Raw genomic sequence first — 24,455 nt, 5'->3', positions numbered from 1 at the left:
GAATTCCACCACTCCTTTAGTATTTTTCTGACCTTCATTGAGACAGTGTGGAAATAGATGGGGGAGACAGGTTAGTAGAAGGGAAAGCAGGAAAGGTGGACGTGGGGATTGAACCCACGATCATCAGGGCTCTAATATTGGCTTGCTGTGAGGAGTGTTACCACCCGTTCTGGGGTGAAGTTTCCCCTAGGTACAGATCTAGGATCAGCTGCACCTCCCCCAATACTAACCTGACCTACTAACCCCCAATACTAACCTGACCTAAGATTAGCGTCTAAGGGTACTTCACCCTTCTCCCTCACAACCCACCTTGTTCTTCTCTAGTTGCTGTTTCTGCCTCTCCTCCAGGGCAGCGCGACGCTTCTCTGTCTTGATCCGCTGCTCCTCCAGCTTCCTGCGCCGCTCGTCCAGCTGGCTCTCCCTCAGCTGCCGAGCCTTTTCCTCTTTCTCCAGCCATTGGGACTTCTTCGCCGCTACGGGAGAACCAAATCAGGAGGGTTAGAGAGGCAAGATAACAAAATTGGGATCAAGAGAGAACTCTCTCTCTCTCTCGTTGAGGCCCTGTTCAAATATTTCAAAAGTGCGTCCTTCATTTCTCCCTTCCTTGAGGCAAACACTGATTGGAAATGACTGGACAAGTGAAAGCCACCTGCGGGAGCATTCTCTCTCTTCCTGTCCCACTTATTTGAGAATCTTCTATTGTCTCTTTGAATACAACACCCTTGCAGATGATAGGCAGAGCCCTGTTACATTGTTAGATGTTGACCAACATTTGAATGTTGTTTTGCTATGGACACAAAAATGGAGTCCCTTGTGTTTTAATCTGTTTCAATAAAAAAAACTGTACTTCTTCCAAAAGCAAATCTATGGTAAATAGTATTTTAAGTACTTTTAAATAAAACACAAATGCCTCTTCACTCTGATGTTGACTGTGCTTTAAAATATCAAATGCCACAAAATGTGGGTGTGTGAAGCAGTGTTTCTTTTCAACAGGGAAATTCCACTATCCCTCAGATATACATTGAATTACTATACTTTGCACAGAGCGCCAGAGAGGCAGCGTTATGCAAGGTTCGGCTGTAACCCCTGGACTGACACTTTACCACGTTAATCGCATCACGCGCCGGTTTCAATAAACTGCACAATAAACTTTGATATGGTAAGCGTCCCCACCCCCTGAGCCATTCAAAGAGGGATTATAAAGGTGGCATTACGCCACCACCTCTATGACTGCCTCTGCGTCTCAAATAGCATCTTATTTCCTGCATAGTGCACTACTTTATGACCAGAGCCCTGTAGGGAAATAGGGCACTAAATAGGCAATAGAGTGCCATTTGGGACACACATGCTTCTCTCTCTTTGCACATAAGCGACTATATCTTTTGGCTTTATTGAATAAACCCCCATGAAGGATCAGCTTCTTGGGGGGGGGGGGGGGGGTACTTGATGCAACAAAAACGACTGGTTATTTTTTCAGTTATCCGATTACGTTAGGGGAATACTGGGGCAACATTGGAGGCAAACGCTTAGATTTATCGCAAAGCGCACAGCTGTGCTTTTATTTGAGAGAAGTAGGCTCAAGAAGCACCATCGCACCGTGCCACAGCAGACCAGAGGGCCCCAGCACTAACAACATGAGTTCCCACGTCTTATCTGCTACAGTGAGTGTGCATTTCGGTTCAACGTAATTAACATTTAATAACAGTACTTTAACTCCAGTAAGGCAAGGGCATATTATTAACTTCTGTCGAGGCAAAGCTTCAAGGGCTAGCAGTAGAGGTAACTGCGTGTAGACTGTCTCGGGGTTTTAGCCTTGTGGAAATCTGAAGTATGGGGAGTGAGAAGGAGGGAGTGTGGGAGAAGGGAAGAAGAAGGAGAAGCGAGGCTTCCAGTGTCCACAGAGGCTACATGTCAGGGCTGGCTACGGATGGAGATTTACACAGCTCTCGGCTCCACTGACTCAAAAGGCACAGCGACGTGTCACAGTGAGAGCATGACAGACTGCACACCGCCCTCACATGTCAAATAGATGACAGTGTGAGTGTGACACTGACAAGGCCCACATGAGATCTTGGCACATTGCCAGGGAGCAGCACAGCGGCCATGCTAACCTAGAACACACATAGCATCGAAGAGTAGGAGAAAGATAACGCCATAGGGAATTTTTTATAATGCCGGTGTCAAATAGACAATTATTTTGTGCGATAAATGGATACTTTCAGATAATAACTGATCTTCGGTCATTTACTAACATCCCCATGTGATCTGATATCAGCTTTGACATGGTTTGAATAGGATGGCGTAGTGGCAGTTGAGCCAATTAAAAAGTGTGTGTGTGTGTGTGTGTGTGTGTGTGTGTGTGTGTGTGTGTGTGTGTGTGTGTGTGTGTGTGTGTGTGTGTGTGTGTGTGTGTGTGTGTGTGTGTGTGTGTGTGTGTGTGTATATTGAAGAGATCAACAGCACTGCATTCCCCCTGTGGATGTGACTTAAATACGATCTTCCCTTCATCTCCCCTAATGCTTCCCTACGTTGACACTCAACATCCTGGTCTGCTAGGCAGCAGCTAGAGCCATTAAATAATCATTGACTGAGTCCCGTGCCCTCCCTGTCCACATTAAGTATGCATTACACTCCACAGAGAGCCAAGAACGGACAACTCATACGGTCACATGGCCAAACGCGTCTTCTTGCGGCTTAGTGAACATTTCATGCATTACTCAGGGAGAAAATCCGATCTCCTTTGAGGGAGGAGAAAAAAAACACACAAAAAAATTGCACTTTATAGCCTACATTTGAAGAAGACACAATTACACTCCAGCTGTTGATACTTTACAAGACTGGCCTTGTTAGCCGGGATTGCCTCCTAGCTGGGATTGCAAACACAAGGTTATAGATTGAATCTCAGTGAATGAAGGAATTAGGTCCGGGAGAAACCCTCTGTCTGGCCTCCTACCCCAGTGGACTGACAATTAGACTGATCCATGATGGTATAACCCATTTCATCCAAGATCTACTACACTTTACTATGATGATGAAGGCTGGATTTACCTGAAGGCATATATGTTACTTCTATGAGGTTATTTACATAAGCAGCTTCCAGCTTTGTACTCCCAGTTGTGGATGGAACATATAGGACAATGAACATGACCTTTATAGTAAAAACATGTCTCTCATGACAGACTGTTGACATAAATGTTTACTAATGAAGTAGCTGGCCAGGAAATGTGAGATGTGGATCTGGGATCCCGAGATTAAGTATAAACACATTTGCCGTTTAGCAAGGGTGATGTGACTTTTGATTCCTATCCTCTCTTTATAATTCCTGTATAAAATGGCTAAATAACTGCATAGAGTGATAATAAATTATATAATTATACAGGTAACTGACAAAATAAAGGAAACACCGACATAAAGTGTCTTAATAGGGCCTTGAGCCATCATGGGCCAGAACAGCTTCAGTGCACCTTGGCATAGATTCTACAAGTGTCTGGAACTCTATTGGAGGGATGTGACACCATTCTTCCATGAGAAATTCCAGAATGTGTTGTTTTGTTGATGGTGGTGGAAAACGCTGTCTCAGGCGCCGTTACAGAACCTCCCATAAGTGTCCAATTGGGTTGAGATCTGATGACTGAGACGGCCATGGCATATGTTTTACATCGTTTTCATGCTCATCAAACCATTCAGTGACCACTTGTGCCTGTGGAGGGGAACATTGTCATCCTATGGGGGCATAGCCATGGTAGCCAAAATAATGCCAAAAAAATCCGGCCTGCCCAGTATGTTTATACATGATGGGATGAAATAATGCTTAATTAACTCAGGGACAACACTTGTGTGGAAGCACCTAGTTTGTATCATTGACTCAACATGGAAGGAAAACGTGATGGAAGTAGACACTAGACTAACGTCCTACGAACAAAAATGTGCACCAACACAATGTGGGGCTGGTACAATTACCATATAACCATGTAACCGACGGTTATGGATGAAGACCGTCATGAAAATAAAATAACCCTCATAACTATATAAAATATAAATATATATATACAAATTTGTGGAACGAACAGCTGACTGAAGACCGGACGGCCGAGCATTCATGACGTTGAGTCCGTTTATGCGGTAACGTGGACTATTTACAACGTTGCTCTTTGTTGAAACAAGCAAGGTGTTGTAGAAAATGAGTTTTCGGTTGCCTAGGCAACACCCCCCTCCCTGCAGCAGCAACACACATAGAAATAGAATGAATAAAATGGGCTTGGATCCTCTAACCCTGGCAACTTGACTGATAAACTCATTGGTACACTCACAATGGCTGCCTGGTACTGTGATGCAATCATTTCCATGGTAATGTAGAAAGTTCATTCAAAATATTTTTTGTAGAGATTGAGACGAAAAACAGACACAATTGTTAAAATCAATCAAGGTAACAGGTCAAAACTGCAGGTCACGTCAACGAGAATCACCACCACTACCACCACCAACTACCACCATGGACACATAGGGTGTGGTTTACCTTGTATCTGGCCGAGCTTGTCTGGAGGGGAGACGGGCGAAAGAGAAGACAAGAGCAACTGTCAATCATGCAAAGCAGTGCACGTCGCCAGGGTTTCACTAGAGCCAAGGACAGCGTGGCTTGTGAAACAAACAAACAAAAACACTCAAGCGGGTGACAGGCAGCCATCTTGACTGACAAAAGAAATAGAGCCAGAGAATTGTTAAGGCAACTTGAAGCAGGGCATTGACTTATGCTACTATCAATTGAAAACAAGTTTGTATCAATTGACGTTGGGTTAAACATATAAGTTCAGAGCTGGGGATCGTTAAAGCGTTTGTGAGTTCAAACAAAAAAGGAGTTAGCTAGCCTATTGTTTTAATAAAATGCACATGAACATTTATTTGGAGCATGCACATTGAAAACTGTTATGTGTCTTGAAAGCCAAATACTAAATCATTGGCTTGGTTTTTGTTTTCATTGAAGTGCTCAGCTTGAGCTTGAGCCACAGTCTAGGTTGGTTTGACGTTCCTTCAACGTTTTTCCAAATGTTTCTGTGATACATGTGCACACCATGTGTAGGTCTGAAAACAAAGCCAACGCAGACATAACCTAAAACTAAATCTGGCACCACCACTTACCCCCCAACACTAGGGGGCATCCTCTCCCTGTATACAGTTTCCTCCTCTCAACCCCCATCTCAGCTTACCCAGATATTTGGCCTTCTCCTCTCTCCGCTCCTTGGCCAGCTTCTGTCTGTCCTCTGACTTTACTGCATCTAGGGTGAGAATGAGAGAACAAGAGAAAGTTTTTAGACTAGACTAAAAACTAGTCTCTCATGACAGACTGTTGACATAAATGTTTACTAATGAAGTAGCTGGCCAGGAAATGTGAGATGTGGATCTGGGATCCCGAGATTAAGTATAAACACATTTGCCGTTTAGCAAGGGTGATGTGACTTTTGATTCCTATCCTCTCTTTATAATTCCTGTATAAAATGGCTAAATAACTGCATAGAGTGATAATAAATTATATAATTATACAGGTAACTGACAAAATAAAGGAAACACCGACATAAAGTGTCTTAATAGGGCCTTGAGCCATCATGGGCCAGAACAGCTTCAATGCGCCTTGGCATAGATTCTACAAGTGTCTGGAACTCTATTGGAGGGATGCGACACCATTCTTCCATGAGAAATTCCATAATTTGTTGTTTTGTTGATGGTGGTGGAAAACGCTGTCTCAGGCGCCGTTACAGAACCTCCCATAAGTGTCCAATTGGGTTGAGATCTGATGACTGAGACGGCCATGGCATATGTTTTACATCGTTTTCATGCTCATCAAACCATTCAGTGACCACTTGTGCCTGTGGAGGGGAACATTGTCATCCTATGGGGGCATAGCCATGGTAGCCAAAATAATGCCAAAAAAACCCGGCCTGCCCAGTATGTTTATACATGATGGGATGAAATAATGCTTAATTAACTCAGGGACAACACTTGTGTGGAAGCACCTAGTTTGTATCATTGACTCAACATGGAAGGAAAACGTGATGGAAGTAGACACTAGGCTAACGTCCTACGAACAAAAATGTGCACCAACACAATGTGGGGCTGGTACAATTACCATATAACCATGTAACCGACGGTTATGGATGAAGACCGTCATGAAAATAAAATAACCCTCATAACTATATACAATATAAATATATATATACAAATTTGTGGAACGAACAGCTGACTGAAGACCGGACGGCCGAGCATTCATGAGGTTGAGTCCGTTTATGCGGTAACGTGGACTATTTACAACGTTGCTCTTTGTTGAAACAAGCAAGGTGTTGTAGAAAATGAGTTTTCGGTTGCCTAGGTAACACCCCCCTCCCTGCAGCAGCAACACACATAGAAATAGAATGGGTTTGGATCCTCTAACCCTGTCAATTTGACTGCTAAACTCATTGGTACACTCACAATGAATGCCTGGTACTGTGATGCAATCATTTCCGTGGCAATGTAGAAAGTTAATTCAAAATATTTTTTGTAGAGACTGAGCGACAAACAGACACAATTGTTAAAATCAAGGTAACAGGTCAAAACTGCAGGTCACGACAACGAGAATTACCACCACCAACTACCACCATGGACACATAAGGTGTGGTTTACCTTGTATCTGGCCGAGCTTGTCTGGAGGGGAGATGGGCGAAAGAGAAGACAAGAGCAACTGTCAATCATGCAAAGCAGTGCACGTCGCCAGGGTGTCACTAGAGCCAAGGACAGCGTGGCTTGTGAAACAAACAAACAAAAACACTCAAGCGGGTGACAGGCAGCCATCTTGACTGACAAAAGAAATAGAGCCAGAGAATTGTTAAGGCAACTTGAAGCAGGGCATTGACTTATGCTACTATCAATTGAAAACAAGTCTGTATCAATTGACGTTGGGTTAAACATATAAATTCAGAGCTGGGGATCGTTAAAGCGTTTGTGAGTTCAAACAAAAAGGGGTTAGCTAGGCTATTGTTTTAATAAAATGCACATGAACATTTATTTGGAGCATGCACATTGAAAACTGTTATGTGTCTTGAAAGCCAAATACTAAATCATTGGCTTGGTTTTTGTTCTCATTGAAGTGCTCAGCCTGAGCTTGAGCCACAGTCTAGGTTGGTTTGACGTTCCTTCAACGTTTTTCCAAATGTTTCTGTGATACATGTGCACACCATATGTCGGCCTGAAAACAAAGCCAACGCAGACATAACCTAAAACTAAATCTGCCACCACCCCTTACCCCCCAACACTAGGGGGCATCCTCTCCCTGTGTACAGTTTCCTCCTCTCAACCCCCATCTCAGCTTACCCAGATATTTGGCCTTCTCCTCTCTCCGCTCCTTGGCCAGCTTCTGTCTGTCCTCTGACTTCACTGCGTCTAGGGTGAGAATGAGAGAACGAGAGAAAGAGCGAGGAAGTGAATGTGAGAGGTCATTGTACAACAGAGAAAAGAGCCCCAATCCAGCCCCACATCTGCAGAGCGCTAAAACGCTGGAAGCTGGCAGTCAAATCTGCCAACTATACCAGAGCCAGATAGAGACTCCACCCTAGTATCTAATAGATGTGAATGAGCAATGTGGAAAACACTCTGATTAGGACTGGTGGTTAGTCACACCATGGCACACCTTGTCTACAGTGTCCTGGTAAGGATTCATGAGTGAACATGTAATTGCATTCAGTTAAGTAACGCACCTAAACCTAGACAGGATATGGCTGTAAACCGGGTTCATTCTTCACTTATGCCAAGTCAACAATGTTCTTTCCAGCATTCAATTTAGCCGTTAGTGGCTTATGAGGAAATGCATAACACATAAACAATCACGTTCGGGAAAAAAAACCATTGCATATCAGAACAATCCGTTTCTATAGAGGTCCTCTTCGATCTTCAAGTAGAGCTGTCTTGCAAGTCGCTGTACGTGTTCAAAAGTCTCTGATTGGTGCTGACTGGAAAAAGTGTCGATTCATCTTTTCCCACTGGTGTCTGCATTCCTCTGAGCACCTTAACTCATGCCTGGGGAGCATAGTCCTACCGTTACAGGAATTCTACTGCACCCTTCTGGGTTGTTTGGTATGGATTCCATGTGGAACATTGCCACCGACCCATAACCAATTACCAATTTAACCCCAATTGCTTTTGAATGATAATCAAAAAATGATTCATATAATTAGACGATCATGTTGTATATGATTCATTGCATAGTTGTGACCTAAGCAACAGCTCCCTGGATGAAAACACCATACCGTAATTGCTATGATGTCATTCTCAAATGCCAAGCACTAATTACTACCGTTTCGTGACAATTGATCGGCATTTAACTGGCCAAGTTGAATTCTTCTTCATACTTCAGTGGATTCTAACACATTAAAACACAATAATCCCAGTGCTGAAACAATCCGCCAGATAGAACAGCAGCGGCCTCCCTATAATATCCTCTGACCCACTTTGACACTACGTCTGATTATGTATAGGGCTGTAAAAAGCACTAGTGTCTGTGTGTGTGTGTGTGTGTGTGTGTGTGTGTGTGTGTGTGTGTGTGTGTGTGTGTGTGTGTGTGTGTGTGTGTGTGTGTGTGTGTGTGTGTGTGTGTGTGTGTGTGTGTGTGTGTGTGTGTGTGTGTGTGTATATGTAGGCCCTGACCATCATGATGAGTCACCCACAGGAGCCTCCGAGACAGAAACAGAATCAAGCTGACCCAGAAACACTGCAGCGTGTTTGGGTTCAAGACTGTTAGCAGCACACTCCTCAAATCTCAACAATATGGTTCTCTGTCATCTGTTTCACTTGGCTTTTTGAAAGGATTAGAGGAGCAGTTTGATCCATAGATGTCATGGCAGACTGTAAAGACAAAGGAGCTAGCTAGCGCACACAGGATTTGGTTCTGGGTTACGGGTTGAATGTACAGGGAACTGTTGTCCGTGCATATCCAATGGGTATCCTTTAAAATGGACCACTTCTCTCATTGGACAAAGATGGGCATAGTTTTCTGGCTATACAGTGCCTTCAGTAAGCATTCATATTATTCCATATTTTGTTGTGTTACCGCCTGAATTCAAGATAAAAAAAAATTTCTTTTTTTTCCCCCCTCACCCATCTACACACAATAGCCCATAATGACAACGGTGAAAACATGTTTTTAGAAATTTGTGCAAATGTTTTGAAAAATGAAATACAGAAATATCTAATTTACATAAGTATTCACACGCCTGAGTCAATACAGGTTAGAATCACCTTCGGTGGCGATGACATCTGTGAGTGTTTCTTTGTAAGTCTCTAAGAGCTTTGCACACCTGGATTGTGCAATATTTGCCCAGAATAATTTTTACAATTCTTCAAGCTCTATCAAATTGGCTGTTGATCATTGCTAGACAACCATTTTCAAGTCTCACCATAGATTTTCAAGCAGATTAAAGTCAAAACTGTAACTTGGCCACTCAGGAACATTCACTCGTCTTCTTGGTAAGCAAATCCAGTGTAGATATGGCCTTGTGTTTTAGGCTATTGTTTTGTGTACAGGCTTCCTTCTTTTCACTCTGTCAATTAGGTTAGTTAGTATTGTGGAGTAACTACGGTGTTGTTGATCCATCCTCAGTTTTCTCCTATCACAGCTATTAAACTCTGAAACTGTTTTAAAGTCACCCTTTGCCTCATGGTGAAATCCCTGAGAGGTTTCCTTCCTCTACGGCAACTGAGTTAGGAAGGATGCCTTTGTCATTGTAGTGACTGGGCGTATTGATACGCCATCCAAATTGTAATTAATAACTTGCTCAAATGAATACTCAATGTCTGTTTTTTTTTAGGTGCACTTCTTTGCGAGGCATTGGAAAACATCCCTGGTCTTTGTGGTTGAATCTGTGTTTGAAATTCCCTGCTTGAATGAGGGACCTTGCAGATAATTGTATGTGTGTGGTTCAGAGATGATGTTGTCATACATTTACTCCTGAACTTATTTAGGTTTGCCATAAGAAAGGGGTTATTATTATTTACCTTTATTTAACTAGGCAAGTCAGTTAAGAACAAATTCTTATTTTCAATGACGGCCTAGGAATAGTGGGTTAACTGCCTTGTTCAGGGGCAGAGCGACAGATTTGTACCTTGTCAGCTCGGGGATTCGAACTTGCAACCTTTCGGTTACTAATCCGACGCTCTAACCACTAGGCTACGCTGCCGCCCGGGTTGAATACTTATTGACTCAAACATTTGTTAAAATTTCCAAAAACATGATTCTACTTTGACATTATGGGGTATCGTGTGGTGGCCTGTGACAAAACATCTAAATTGAATCCATTTTAAATTCAAGCTGTAACACAACAAAATGTGGAAAAAGACAGGGAGTGTGAATACTTTCTGAAGGCACTGTATTTATGTCCATGGGAAATCCACAAGAAAGTGTTACAGTAAAAAACAATTCTCCATAGCAACAATTAACAAGTGCCATGGAGAGGGGTTTGGGGGAGCTGTGTGTGTGTGTGTGTGTGTGTGTGTGTGTGTGTGTGTGTGTGTGTGTGTGTGTGTGTGTGTGTGTGTGTGTGTGTGTGTGTGTGTGTGTGTGTGTGTGTGTGTGTGTTTGGCTGAACTGAAGCAGCAGGGCCCCCTGACAGTGTCAGTGAAGTAAAATCCCTGGTCCTTTAATGATCTCTTGAAAACCTCCAGGGAGGCAACGGACTGCCGGTGGCCAAGTGCCATGAGCTGTCAGACCCGAGGCTGAGATGTGCCAAAGTTTATTAAAGCGGCCATTATGGAAGTAGTGCTCTCAAATACATGCCTTGCCATTTAATTGAGCTAATTAAGAGCTGCAGACTGTTTCTCGTCCTTTTCCTTTTCCTCCTACCCTCGGGGTAAGATAAAACACAGAAGTTAGCTTGCATGACTGAGCAGGAAGGCAACCTGAAGGAGAGGAAGTGACAGAAGCCCTTTTAGAATGTGCTGTCTCAGAAGTTTGTTGACTTATTGGTGCTCAAATGCTTCCAACAGACCTTCCAGAGACATGTCATAAGACACTACAAAGGCTTATGATAGGTTATAAAGCATTATACCTGTAGGCTTTAAGTAAAGTGCTACCAATATATTTTACTTTACAAAAGCTGATCTGAGATCTGTTATCTACTGAGGGATCCTGCAGTTCAATTAGAACGTCGCTAAAATGAGCTCCTTGATCTGACTGTATCTGATCTGGCACACCAAAACCAGATTTCTAATTTGGTGTTACTGTGATCATTTCGGGAAGTTAGTCAGTAGAACTAATTTGGTTTAGCTCTGCCACCTCACGCTACAGTTAAATAGACCATGACCACAGTCAATAGATGAATGGGCAAAGAATAAAATGGGCAGAGAGGAAGTAAGACTATGTTCACAAAACCCCCCCAAACACGTGTCTTAGTGTTTGCATGTGCTACAGTGCTGGGGCCAGGACAAGTAGTGGCATTGTGGAAACAAACGTGGTGATGGTGCAACAGCGGGTCAAGCTAGACTAAATGCGCCCCCTGGCATCACTCTGTGAAATGTGATGCCCAGTCAGGTTAATTCCACCAATTTATATTAGAGACCGGAGGTGATTAGCAAGCAGGCTAGCTATAGCCTGTTAGCGATTAGCCTATTAGCAAATACATTCTTATCCAGAGCGACTTACATTAGTGAGTGCATACATTTTCATACTGTTCCCCCATGGGAATCGAACTCACAACCCTGGCGTGCCATGCTCTACCAACTGAGCTACACACAAATAGCATTAGTCATCCACTCAACATTACATCAGAAATTACAACAACAAACAAAAAAACATTTTGGCCAAATTCTATAAACCTACTGCAAAACAATTCTAGCTTAATGGATTTTGTCTTGTGAGCTGTAAGCGCTGTAACTAACCCCCTGCACCAGGTCTATTGGATTTACCCCCAGCACTGAAAGCCTGTGGTCAGGATAAATCTGGACTGAACCATTTTGTTTTCCCGAGGGGTCGGATGACATCAACTGAGTGCAGAGGTAATTGCTCAATAATCACATGAAGATAGCCTTTATTACACAACCATGGACATCTAATGCTGTGTTCCTACCCCTGAAAAGGGTCATAAACTACTTCAGATGCTCTATGGTAGATAGAAACACATACTAATGGACATTGGTGGAAAAAGTACCCAATTGTTATACTTGAGTAAAAGTAAAGATACTTAATAGAAAATGACACAAAGTAAAAGTGAAAGTCACCCAGTAAAATACTACTTGAGTAAAAGTCTAAAAGTATTTGGTTTTAAATATACTAAGGTATCGAAAGTAAATGTAATTGCAAAAATATACTTAGTAAAAGTAAAACTTTAAATCATTTCAAATTCCTTATATTAAGCAAACCAGATGGCACAGTTTTCTTGTTTTGTTTTATTTACTGGTAGCCAGGGGCACAGTCCCACACTCAGACATCTTTACAAACTAAGTATTCGTGTTAAGTAAGTCCGCCAGATCAGAGGCAGTAGGGATGACCAGGGATGTTCACTTGATAAGTGCGTGAATTTGACAATTGTCCTGTCCTCAAAATGTAACGATTACTTTAGGGTGTCATGGAAAATGTATGGAGTAAAAAGCACATTATGTTCTTTAGGAATGTAGTGAGGTAAAAAAGAAACGTTTTCAAAAATATAAATTGTAAAGTAAAGTACAGATACCCCCAAAAACTACTTAAGTAGTACTTTCAATTATTTTTACTTAAGTACTTTACACCACTGCTAATGGGCAGCCATTTTCACACCATGTCCTTTATTACTGGTAACACCACATTATAGGGCGACTTACCTTTATTAGGTATGGGGCTAGGACTTGAGCCAGGCATGGGACACGTCGGTGTAGCAGGTGACTTCGGGATGACATCCAGTTTTGTGTGGGTCCCCACTTTCTTTTCTTTGTCCTTTTTCGTGTAGGTTTCCATTATCTGGGCTGGGCCTGTTTTATGGGGGCTTGTCAACCCCTCAGTGTCTTCCTTTGTGGGGTTTGGGTCCTGAGCCGGGTAGGGAGCTGGTCGGAGAAAGAGAGAAAAAGAAGCCAGGTGAGAAAATGGCAGAGTGAGAAGCCTTAACACTAGAGGTCGAACCGATTATGATTTTTCAACACCGATACCGATTATTGGAGGACCAAAAAAAGCCGATACCGATTAATTAGCCGATAAAAAAAAAATGTATTTATTTATTTGTAATAATGACAATTAACAACAATACCGAATGAACACTTTTATTTTAATATAATACATCAATAAAATCAATTTAGCCTCAAATAAATAATGAAACATGTTCAATTTGGTTTAAATGATGCAAAAACAAAGTGTTGGAGAAGAAAGTAAAAGTGCTATATGTGCCATGTAAAAAAGCTAATGTTTAAGTTCCTTGCTCAGAACATGAGAACATATGAAAGCTGGTGGTTCCTTTTAACACGAGTCTTCAATATTCCCAGGTAAGAAGTTTTAGGTTGTAGTTATTATAGGACTATTTCTCTCTATACCATTTGTATTTCATATACCTTTGACTATTGGATGTTCTTATAGGCACTTTAGTATTGCCAGTGTAACAGTATAGCTTCCGTCCCTCTCCTCGCCCCTACCTGGGCTCGAACCAGGATCACATCGACAACAGCCACCCTCGAAGCATCGTTACCCATCGCGCCACAAAAGCCGCGGCCCTTGCAGAGCAAGGGGAACAACTAATTCAAGGTCTCAGAGCGAGTGACATCACCGATTGAACCGCTATTAGCGCGCACCCCGCTAACTAGCTAGCCATTTCACATCGGTTACACCAGCCTAATCTCGGGAGTTGATAGGCTTGAAGTCATAAACAGCTCAATGCTTGAAGCACAGGGAAGAGCTGCTGGCAAACGCACTAAAGTGCTGTTTGAATGAATGCTTACGAGCCTGCTGCCTACCACCGCTCAGTCAGACTGCTCTATCAAATATCAAATCATAGACTTACATATAACATAATAACACACAGAAATACGAGCCTTAGGTCATTAATATGGTCAAATCCAGAAACTGTCATATCAAAAACAAAACGTTTATTCTTTCAGTGAAATACGGAACCATTCCGTATTTGATCTAACGGGTGGCATCCATAAATCTAAATATTCATGTTACATTGCACAACCTTTAATGTTATGTCATAATTACGTAAAATTCTGGCAAATTAGTTCGCAACGAGCCAGGCGGCCCAAACTGTTGCATATACCCTGACTCTGCGTGCAATGAACGCAAGAGAAGTGACACAATTCCCCTAGTTTAATATTGCCTGCTAACCTGGATTTCTTTTAACTAAATATGCAGGTTAAAAAATATATACTTCTGTGTATTGATTTTAAGAAAGGCATTGATGTTTATGGTTATGTACATTCGTGCAACGATTGTGCTTTTTTCGCAAATGCGCTTTTGTTAAATCATCCCCCGTTTGGCGAAGTTGGCTGTCTTTGTTAGGAAGAAATAGTCCTCACCCAGTTCGCAACGAGCCAGGCGGCCCAAACTGCTGCATATACCCTGACTCTGTTGCACAGAACGCAAGAGAAGTGACACAATTTCCCTAGTTAAAAGAAATTCATGATATCAGGTAATATTAACTAAATATGCAAGTTTAAAAATATATACTTGTGTATTGTTTTTAAGAAAGGAGTTGATGTTTATGGTTAGGTACACATTGGTGCAACGACAGTGCTTTTTTCGCAAATGCGCTTGTTAAATCACCCGTTTGGCGAAGGAGGCTATGATTCAATGATAAATTAACAGGCACCGCATCGATTATATGCAACACAGGACAAGCTAGATAAACTAGTAATATCACCAACCATGTGAAGTTAACTAGTGATTATGTTAAGATTGATTGTTTTTTATAAAGATACGTTTAATACTAGCTAGCACCTTACCTTGGCTCCTTGCTGCACTCGCATAACAGGTAGTCAGCCTGCCACGCAGTCTCCTCGTGGAGTGCAATGTAATCGGCCATAATCAGTGTCCAAAAATGCCGATTACCGATTGTTATGAAAACTTGAAATCGGCCCTAATTAATCGTCCATTCCGATTAATCGGTCGACCTCTAGTTAACACACCACAATATAGAGATGGAATTCAACCTGTCCTCATTCCAAAACAGCAGCTTGTCTGGAAGTGGGTCTGAGTGACGTTGTATTGATCTACTTTATAGTCTCTAGAAGGTAACAGGGGCAACAGGTGGAATCAAGGTTGATTAGGAAACCCCTTCTCCATGGAGGAACTTTATATAGCACAATGCTTATGATCATAAAATGCATAGGATCCCATAACATGCGAATGATCGTAACGCAAATACCTGTACATACATACTGTACCAGCAAGTCATAGTATGAGATCAAAATGCATTGTGGTCTCTGCTGAGCTACTCAACTAACTCTCAGCCTCAATAATGTAAAACAATAAACACACAAGAATGATAAAGCACATCATGGCAATAACGATATGATACATCTCACCCACTGGTAAACCTTAAGAGTCTAAATGACTCAAGATATGCTTAGTCCACTAAGCACTCTAATAGCTACAAGATATCGGATCTCTGGTCTGCTCCTCTAACTTTACCCCGCGCTCCTCTCCCAGGACGACCGGCTGATTAATCGACAGTCAGGGCTGAGTGAATTCTCTCCCTGGCAGAACAAAACAAGTCAATTGCCTCTCTGCCTCTTGATGATTCTACCGGGGAGGAACGGATTGATTTAGAGAGGGGAGGGAGGGGGGGGGGGGGACTAAATACATGCAGGTTCCTCTCTTTATGACAAAAGTCATCCTTAATTTAGCCAAACAGAACATTTTAAAGGTGTAATCTGTAGTTTCATACTAAAAAGTATTGTCTGTCTTTTTGAGTATACTGAACACTGATTAGGTGGCACAAAGTTTGTTATTGTGTGTGTACAGCTTAATTGGGCCTAGATTGTGTGTGCATTTCATCCTGTGACCACAATGGAATTACAGGTTGCGCCTGCAAAAAACTTTAGGCATAGAAACAGTTGGACAGGGTGTTGGTTGCGAGAGCTCTACGGCTGGGTCAGTGCCTCAGTGACTCACACTTGGCAGCTTGAGCCTGAAGCTCCCTGCTCAAACATAACTTTGTCCAGGCTTTGGAGGCCTCACAAAGTCCTAGGGGGAAATATGTGGCTCCTTTGTCCACTCAGCACTGTCGCCCTACATTCCCTATGCAACACTCAGCATTGAGCCGAGTTTCTTCCACATAGTCTCTCAGGGTAAACACTGGGGCAACGTGCTTTAAATTATTCATTCAGGGCTAAAAACAACGACGGTGGAGCAGGTATGTCACAAAGGACCACAGACAGGAGATGTACTCTCTTCTGTGCAACACAGTGGCAAGTATGATAATGCCACACAGCGCAGCAATGCTGGAAGAAGCAAATAGTGTATGACTTTGGGAAGTCATTATGATGTACTTAGTATCGAACCTAGTTGCATGTAGCCTATACAGTATAGCTATATTGTTTTGAATTGTACTCTGATACTGAAGAGTAGGTGGGTATAGAAATTGAATGACTAGAATGGTCATGCCCATCTAGCCATTCTATTTCTATGGGAACAGGTTTGCTCCATATTGACATTGTCGTTCTCAGTCACCTGCCATCTGTCGTACAGTCTACCTCAATCAATCAATCAAATGTATTTATAAAGCCCTTCTTACATCAGCTGATGTCACAAAGTGCCGTACAGAAACCCAGCCTAAAACCCCAAACAGCAAGCAATGCAGGTGTGTAGAAAAACTCCCTAGAAAGGCCAGAGAGATACACACCTGGCACAGAGAGACACACACAGCTGACCAGACCTCCTCCATCACATACACTATGTATTTTTGTGGGATGCTGGCAGGCACCTGGCAGAGCGAAACCTGTGTGAATTACACATGTTATGGTCTGCTTGAGGCAGTGATGAAAATAAGACTGGCATTCAGGCAACCTGCTGCTTACCTCAGCAAAGAAGAGAGTCAACAGGGAGGACCAATGCATTATTACCACAACAAAATAAGGACCCACTCCATGAAGCACAGCGTATATCAATATAAACACCATTTGACATATAAACTTTAAATTTGAATTGATTCACATCATCCGAGAGTGCTACATATATTTATGTTACTTCAAGCAATAACGTACTGAGGTTTTACGAGAAGCATTCCAGTCCCTCCTAGCTACTCCTCTAGTCATAACTGAGCTCTCCTGCATCCCTCTGTTGACATCAGACCTCCTGGAAAAGACCAGCCAGAGCTCAACTCATAGAAAAGACCAGCCAGAGCTCAGCTCATGGAAAAGACCAGTCAGAGCTCAGCTCATAGAAAAGACCAGCCAGAGCTCAGCTCATAGAAAAGACCAGTCAGAGCTCAACTCCTGGAAAAGACCAGCCAGAGCTCAACTCCTGGAAAAGACCAGCCAGAGCTCAGCTCATAGAAAAGACCAGTCAGAGCTCAACTCCTGGAAAAGACCAGCCAGAGCTCAACTCCTGGAAAAGACCAGCCAGAGCTCAACTCCTGGAAAAGACCAGCCAGAGCTCAACTCCTGGAAAAGACCAGCCAGAGCTCAACTCCTGGAAAAGACCAGCCAGAGCTCAACTCCTGGAAAAGACCAGCCAGAGCTCAACTCCTGGAAAAGACCAGCCAGAGCTCAACTCCTGGAAAAGACCAGCCAAAGCTCAACTCATAGAAAAGACCAGCCAGAAGTCAGCTCATGGAAAAGACCAGCCAGAGCTCAGCTCATGGAAAAGACCAGCCAGAGCTCAGCTCATAGAAAAGACCAGCCAGAGCTCAGCTCATAGAAAAGACCAGCCAGAGCTCAGCTCATGGAAAAGACCAGTCAGAGCTCAGCTCATAGAAAAGACCAGCCAGAGCTCAGCTCATAGAAAAGACCAGCCAGAGCTCAGCTCATAGAAAAGACCAGCCAGAGCTCAGCTCATAGAAAAGACCAGCCAGAGCTCAGCTCATAGAAAAGACCAGCCAGAGCTCAGCTCATAGAAAAGACCAGCCAGAGCTCAACTCATAGAAAAGACCAGCCAGAGCTCAGCTCATGGAAAAGACCAGCCAGAGCTCAGCTCATGGAAAAGACCAGCCAGAGCTCAGCTCATGGAAAAGACCAGCCAGAGCTCAGCTCATGGAAAAGACCAGCCAGAGCTCAGCTCATGGAAAAGACCAGCCAGAGCTCAGACGAGTCTATGAGGGAGCTCAGCTGAGATGAGACAGATACACAGCGGTCTCCTTCTCAAAGCCTGCCACTGTTAAATAAGTACTGGGCCAGCGAGGTGGATGAGCTCAGTGATGTACTCAGAGATAGAGGAGCCATTGTTGGCGTCTCTGTATGGCACCGGGCCTGCTGCCAAACACACTGCAATGACAGGGAGAAGAGTCAGAGGGGAAGATATATAGAGAGGGGGAAACAGAAAGAGGGCACAGAGAGAGGGCAGAGATAGGGGGGGAGAAAGAGGTAGAGGGAGAGGGAGAAGGAGGAGAGGGAGAGGGCGAGAGGAGATATAAAAAAGGGGGGATACATGGAGAAAGGGAGAGAGAAACAGAAAGAGGGACAGAGAGAGAGAGAGAGAGAGCGTGCAGAGGATGACAACTAGAATCCCTCATCATATGGGGATTTAGTAGGTGGCCAACTTAGATTCACATGGGTTTGTGGTGTGCAGCCAAACAAATAAGTGAAAATAAGTTTGACCAAAACACAAAGCCTAGCCTACACAGAATACAAACAGAACTGCATGTCCTGACAGAACACAGAGTGAAGGAATCACACAGCTTCCCCATCCGAGAGCAAAAGTAGATGGCAGAGCACATATATAGTTGGGGGTTTGAGACTATTTTGGCTAAAGCCGAATGGGTGAAGTCACTCTCCAGTCTCAACCACCCCAAATTACCACCACCGGGCTTCCTTTTCCTTCCCCCTCTTTTCTCCCTCTTATGCTCTGACAATGTGGGAGGTTGTGATGTCATCCACATGGGACAGTGAGAAATCTGGAACTATGTAATGATCAAGCTAACCTCTCTTTCCACCCTGGCTCCGTCACAGACTTCAGACAAAGACAGATCACTTCTCAATGGATCAAACTGACTCACGAGGAAGAGACAATATCCCAATGCCCCAAAACCAAACTCCTGATGTGCCCTTTTGAGTAGATGAGAAAGTGTTTTAAATCCACTTTAACAATAGCTATGATTGCTTTGAATTTGATATTTCGATATAAAAAGCAATCAACCTATTCAAAAGTCCCTGCCTCTTTCAGTGATCTAATAGCCAGGTTAGAAAATTGCAGTCGTATTGAGCAAAGTTATTCAACTAACATTGTGAACCCCAACCAACACATCACACAACCGCAACACTGGTAGGTGAAAAAAATACACTCAACCTTTCCCCCCCCTCTTTCTTACTATTTTACCCTACTTCACATACACTCACGTGTTACATTCCCTGGGCTAGATATGGCAAGGTAGAATCCAAAGGTCACAGCCAGTGCAGTCTTTGACAGACAGGAACTGTGTTGCTCTCATATATCCCTGAGGGAGCATATCATAGCAGACTCATTAACACCTGAGGACTATTGTCATCAAGAGCACAATGGGTAGCAGTGCTGAGTGCGACCGCTCTGATAATCGGCATGATATATACAGTGTAGTGTCTATGATGCAAACGTGCAAGAAAGCCCGGTCTGCAGCCACAGTGTGTAGGCTGAATACAAATGGAACCTTACACTACTAAGCGTACGAGTCGGAGGAAATGAGAAGAGGTGTTGTTTTGTGTTGTGCTGCAGGCCAGGGGAGGTTTGGCTGATCAATATCCCATGGTGTTTTGGTGCAGTCGAGAGAAACGAGGGACATTATGGACGTGATATTCTGGCTGCCCGCATCCCTGCGCTTCCCGACAACAAAGAAAGGATGGCTGATACAAAGACCAAGAGAATAGACACTCTGTTGGTCTCACTGAATAATATTCTATGTGGTATTGGCATTTAGTAATCCGTGTCCAGAGTAGGAGTGCTGATCTAGGATCAGTTTGGACTTTAATATCATCATGAATAAGATGACATGGACAAACAGGACCTGATCCTAGATCAGCACTCCTACTCTGCGATGCTTATTGAATACAGGCCCTGAGCAACAAGCCTGGTAACCCCATGCCAGTTACCCTGACAGCAAACAGAATTGGGGCACAGCACAGCAACGAAATGTTAACACGCTACCTGCAATTGAACTTGCTGTGCTTAACAAAATGCAAATCCGATGTTTGCACAGATGTACTCAATGAATTCCGACGTTACTTGATTTACTGTCGAGTAACCATTCAAATGCTTCCTTCTGGCGTCGGACAGCGACCCAAGTCATCTGAGCGTAAACACATCTAAAACAACTTCTAAAAAAGGGAATGCAATAAGCATGTTATGAGGTAAGACACTGCTGTCCAACCGGTGTGTTTTCAAGTGCGAATTGTCTTCGAAATAACTGTTTCACAATCCTTCAGGCACGTTATTACTCACGGAATAAACTGAAACTCTGTTGAGTGAGCGATAGGCACCTTCTTTGTTTGGTCTCTCTACATTTTGAAGAGACCAAACACAGTACCTTGAAAGCACTCCCTTTTCGCCATTACCTTCACAGTACTGTAATGTCTCCCCTGAATCTTTCTACCCTGGGAGAACCTACAATCAAAACCCATGAGAGAGGCGGTCACCATTTACATTATTCATAATACTTGTTGCATAAATCAATCCATAGCCACCACTCTGACACTTTTCCACAGCCACCTCTCTACTCAACACGGAAAATCCCTTTGGCACAGTATATCATTGAGGGAGACTCGATAAAACGAGAGAACAAGGCAATGCATTTACAGTGCAATTCAATGCTCGATAACAGCGTTTTACACAGGTGCGCGCGCACACACACACACACGCGCACACACACACACCGACTTAATGTGTTTTTATGCTACTTGGAGTGTTCCTACCACTCTAACAGCCGCCTTTGCACAGACCCCGAGAAGTGCCACTAGAATCAGTCTAAATAATGAACACTATGACACTGCAGATTTCCATGTTGAGGGGTCGCTACTTTCTATCAAACCTGGGTTCAAATACTATTTGAAATCGTTCAAATACTTTGAGAATTTGCTTCAGCCTGCCTGGAGTGCACGATGGGCAGTTTTTGCACTTGTTTCGACTATTCTAAAATAGTCCCATTGTGCCAGTCAAGCTCAATCAAACACAGCTAAAGTATTTGAAATGCTTTCGAATAGTATTTGAGCCCAGGTCTGCAATGGGTATATATAGACAAACAGTGAAAAGCAGAGGGGTGAGCAGGCCAGGCCAGGGCCTAGAAGGTTGGACAGACAAGCATCAGGAATCTGAGGCATGCTGGTCCTGTACACTGGGTGTCCAGTTTACGCCGTCTGTCTGTGTGTCTGCCATGTACTCCATGACCTATCTATCTAGGCCCTCTGTGTCCCCCGTGCCCAGCGTGTGTCCCTGCAAGAAACATAAGACAGGAAAGCTACAGTAACACTCACAACCCAATACAAACACCGCAACAACAAAAAACAACAAAAAAATCACACAGGCACGCTCGTATTACACACAAACAACCATACTCATTGAATTAAATCTTACGTCTCGTCTTATCTTAAATGACACGTTAAGAATCAACGGGCAGCAGAGCAGCTCTAATTTGTCTCACCGTGTCTTCCTGTCGGAGGCAGAGGAGAGGACTGAGGAGTGTTGTGGTTCCAAAATAAGCTATGTAGAGCTCTACGTTAAATAGCCTTTTCCAATCACCTCAATTATTTATGGGATGCTAACTAAGCCAAGCCTATATTCTGCAAGGGACCACAAAAGCTCTCGAGGGACAGTGCCCAAATGTGCACGCTCAGGGCAAGGTAGTGCTAATACTATATCGCTGAATGTTCTTTTTTACACATTTGCAAACATTTCTACAAACCTGTTTTTGCTTTGTCATTATGGGGTATTGTGTGTGGATTGATGAGGGGGAAAAAACTATTGAAAAAATGTTAGAATAAGGCTGTAACATAACAAAATGTGGGAAAAGTCAAGGGGTCTGAATGCACTGTAGTTAGGGATAAGCTAAAGTCACAAGGCAACAGGATAGATAGTAAACAGCAGCCACAGCATATGTGATGAGTCAAAAGAGTGCAAAAAGGGTCCGCGCAGATAGATAAATAGTTTACCAAAAGCTACCCGGACTAACTATTTAGCAGTCTTATGGCTTGGGGGGGTAGAGGCTGTTCAAGGTCCTGTTGGTTCCAGACTTGGTGCATCAGTACCGCTTGCTGTGCAGTAGCAGAGAGAACAGTCTATTACTTGGGTGGCTGGAGTCTTTGACAATTGTTTGGGCCTTTCTCTGACACCGCCTGGTATAGAAGTGATATATACTGGGCCGTACGCACTCTAGCAATGTTCCCTCTAAGCTGCGCACGTGTGCAGTAGCCTCGAAGACTGTATCAGCCCACGGAGCGAAGCACGAGATTGAACTTCACTCAACTTTCTAGAGCAGTGGTCGCCAACCGGTCCATCTACAAGGCATTCCTAGACCATCGGCAAATATTTCTGTCAAAAAACAAACGATAAAACCTTGTGTTCCTATTCTGTTTTATCCATCTTGGGCTGTTAGCGGTACGTGCACCCGATTCAGCTGCCCTGCGTGCCGGGTACGCAAACTGTTGCCATTTTTAACCATTTCATGTGTCTGAAGGTACAAACTCTGCCTTCCTTGCGGGCCCAGGGAGCAAATCAAGTGCACTACAGGCCTAACGCTGGCCAATCGGATGGCTCAGATTACCGTGTCTGCAATAACGTAGCAGGCATAAAAGAAAGCTACAGCAAAATTGATACTGTGATATTTCAAAACGTTTAAAACCATGACTAGAGAGAGACTGTCAACGAATACAGCAAAGAGCTGCTGTTTTTATGAGTGAGTTCATGTTTAAGTTCTTACTCAGCACTGTCAACACTTTGTATTCAACACTTTTATCAGCCACAAAATGCTCATTCTTCCTATTTCTACTCAGAGCTACACCAAGCACTGCAGCAGTTATGAATGAGTAGGAACGTGTATCTATAGGCTTGCGTTGTTGTTATTATTAGCGGCTTGGGTCTTTTTTAATATCAAGGAATATTTCACTTTCTCTGTTCATAGGAGTAACAACAACGACGAAATAATGCGGTGCGACTCGAGTTTCGCCATCAGCTGGAAGACGCTGGAAGACGGTGTGACACTGACCTTTTGGTCAGTGTCAGTGGAGGAAAGGGAAAGCGTAGGGACGTTAAGAGGCGAACCTTCAGTCTGCTGCTCTCTCCCTCCGCTGAGACTGACCATCAGATGCAGGCACCATCAGCCCAGTAAAATAAAAACAAAAAGCAAATGATTTAAATGTACGCTCACTCAGCCGTGCCTCACAAGTAATACAACAACGGATCTATTACCGGTGTGATCATATAGCCTACTTCAAATTTTGAAATATATATATTTTTAAATGTACCAAACAACAATGCATTGGAAGGGCAATTCAAGCTAATATGTGGTGATAATGTATTGGGCCTATAGCTTACTGCACAAACCTCATTGCTACAGTACTGTTTTTAATTGGTTAATGTTGCATAGGCTTACGTTTTTTAAGTCATGTTATAAAAAAATCTGAGCTATAGATCTCGGCTTGCATTTTGACTCAGAAAGTGATCTTGCCTCAGAAAAGGTTGTTGACCACTATTCTAGAGTTTTTCCTGTTAACACTATCAACGTTTCCCTTTACTGTGGCAATTGTGATTGAATCAACGCAATATTAGCCATTTTCAGTGCAGCATACGCAAGATATTTTGTTGTCGGCAGAACGCATCGGAGTAGGATTCTATTGCATTGACACGCACTACTCAGCCCGTACTCTACTCAGACCGGTGCGGCATAAACAATCAGAGCTGCAGTAGGCCTATAATGCAAATAGACCATTGCCATATATGGATCTGTGCCATTTACTTTGAACTGGACTGTGTTTACAGCATGAGCGGTCGTGAGTAGATGAGCTTGTTTTGAGATCAAAGCAAAAGCTGCATGTAGCAACGTATGCACATTGTGTTCATATCCTTTGCTAGTTAGTGAAATATTAACCCAGGTATAGATCATTTGTAGTCAGCAATAGGGGAGTGATTGCTTCCTACAAGAGCCCAAAACATGTGCATGTCTAGACATCTTTAAAAAATGAGTCAGGTAAAGAGCTTTTTATTGTCTTAAAGGGGCAGTGTAGTATTTTGAGACAGGCTTGAATAAGCTACGTAGCCAATAGGAATAGGGTAGCATGATTTGTCTGAATAATAATGCATTGTATTTTGTAAAGTGTTTTTTGCATCAAACAACACAACAACATTTTCTGTCACATCCCTGTCT

The 24,455-nt window shown here is 43.1% G+C and overlaps 1 protein-coding gene across 18 annotated transcripts in view; it reads right to left on the bottom strand.

The window, feature by feature from the left end:
* The window catches only part of LOC139564549 (MAP7 domain-containing protein 1-like), a 68,010-nt gene that overhangs the window by 22,318 nt on the left and 21,237 nt on the right, over window positions 1-24,455 (bottom strand). For 6 of the 18 annotated variants that reach the window (XR_011672772.1, XM_071384158.1, XM_071384154.1 and 3 more), the window contains exons 2-7: window positions 12,814-13,032; window positions 7,342-7,410; window positions 6,655-6,675; window positions 5,205-5,273; window positions 4,517-4,537; window positions 310-473 (exon numbers count right to left, since the gene is read on the bottom strand). Coding sequence is in view for 17 of the 18 variants with exons in the window: in XM_071384158.1 (XP_071240259.1) it covers window positions 310-473; window positions 4,517-4,537; window positions 5,205-5,273; window positions 6,655-6,675; window positions 7,342-7,410; window positions 12,814-13,032 (563 nt within the window). In the remaining variant the exon portion in view is untranslated. The remainder of the gene's footprint in view (window positions 1-309; window positions 474-4,516; window positions 4,538-5,204; window positions 5,274-6,654; window positions 6,676-7,341; window positions 7,411-12,813; window positions 13,033-24,455) is intronic. The other 12 variants (XM_071384164.1, XM_071384167.1, XM_071384169.1 and 9 more) reach the window with 6 other exon arrangements.

Source organism: Salvelinus alpinus, chromosome 35, assembly GCF_045679555.1.
Source record: "Salvelinus alpinus chromosome 35, SLU_Salpinus.1, whole genome shotgun sequence".
Lineage (NCBI taxonomy): Eukaryota > Metazoa > Chordata > Actinopteri > Salmoniformes > Salmonidae > Salvelinus > Salvelinus alpinus.
This window is presented reverse-complemented; position numbering and strand designations above follow the sequence as displayed.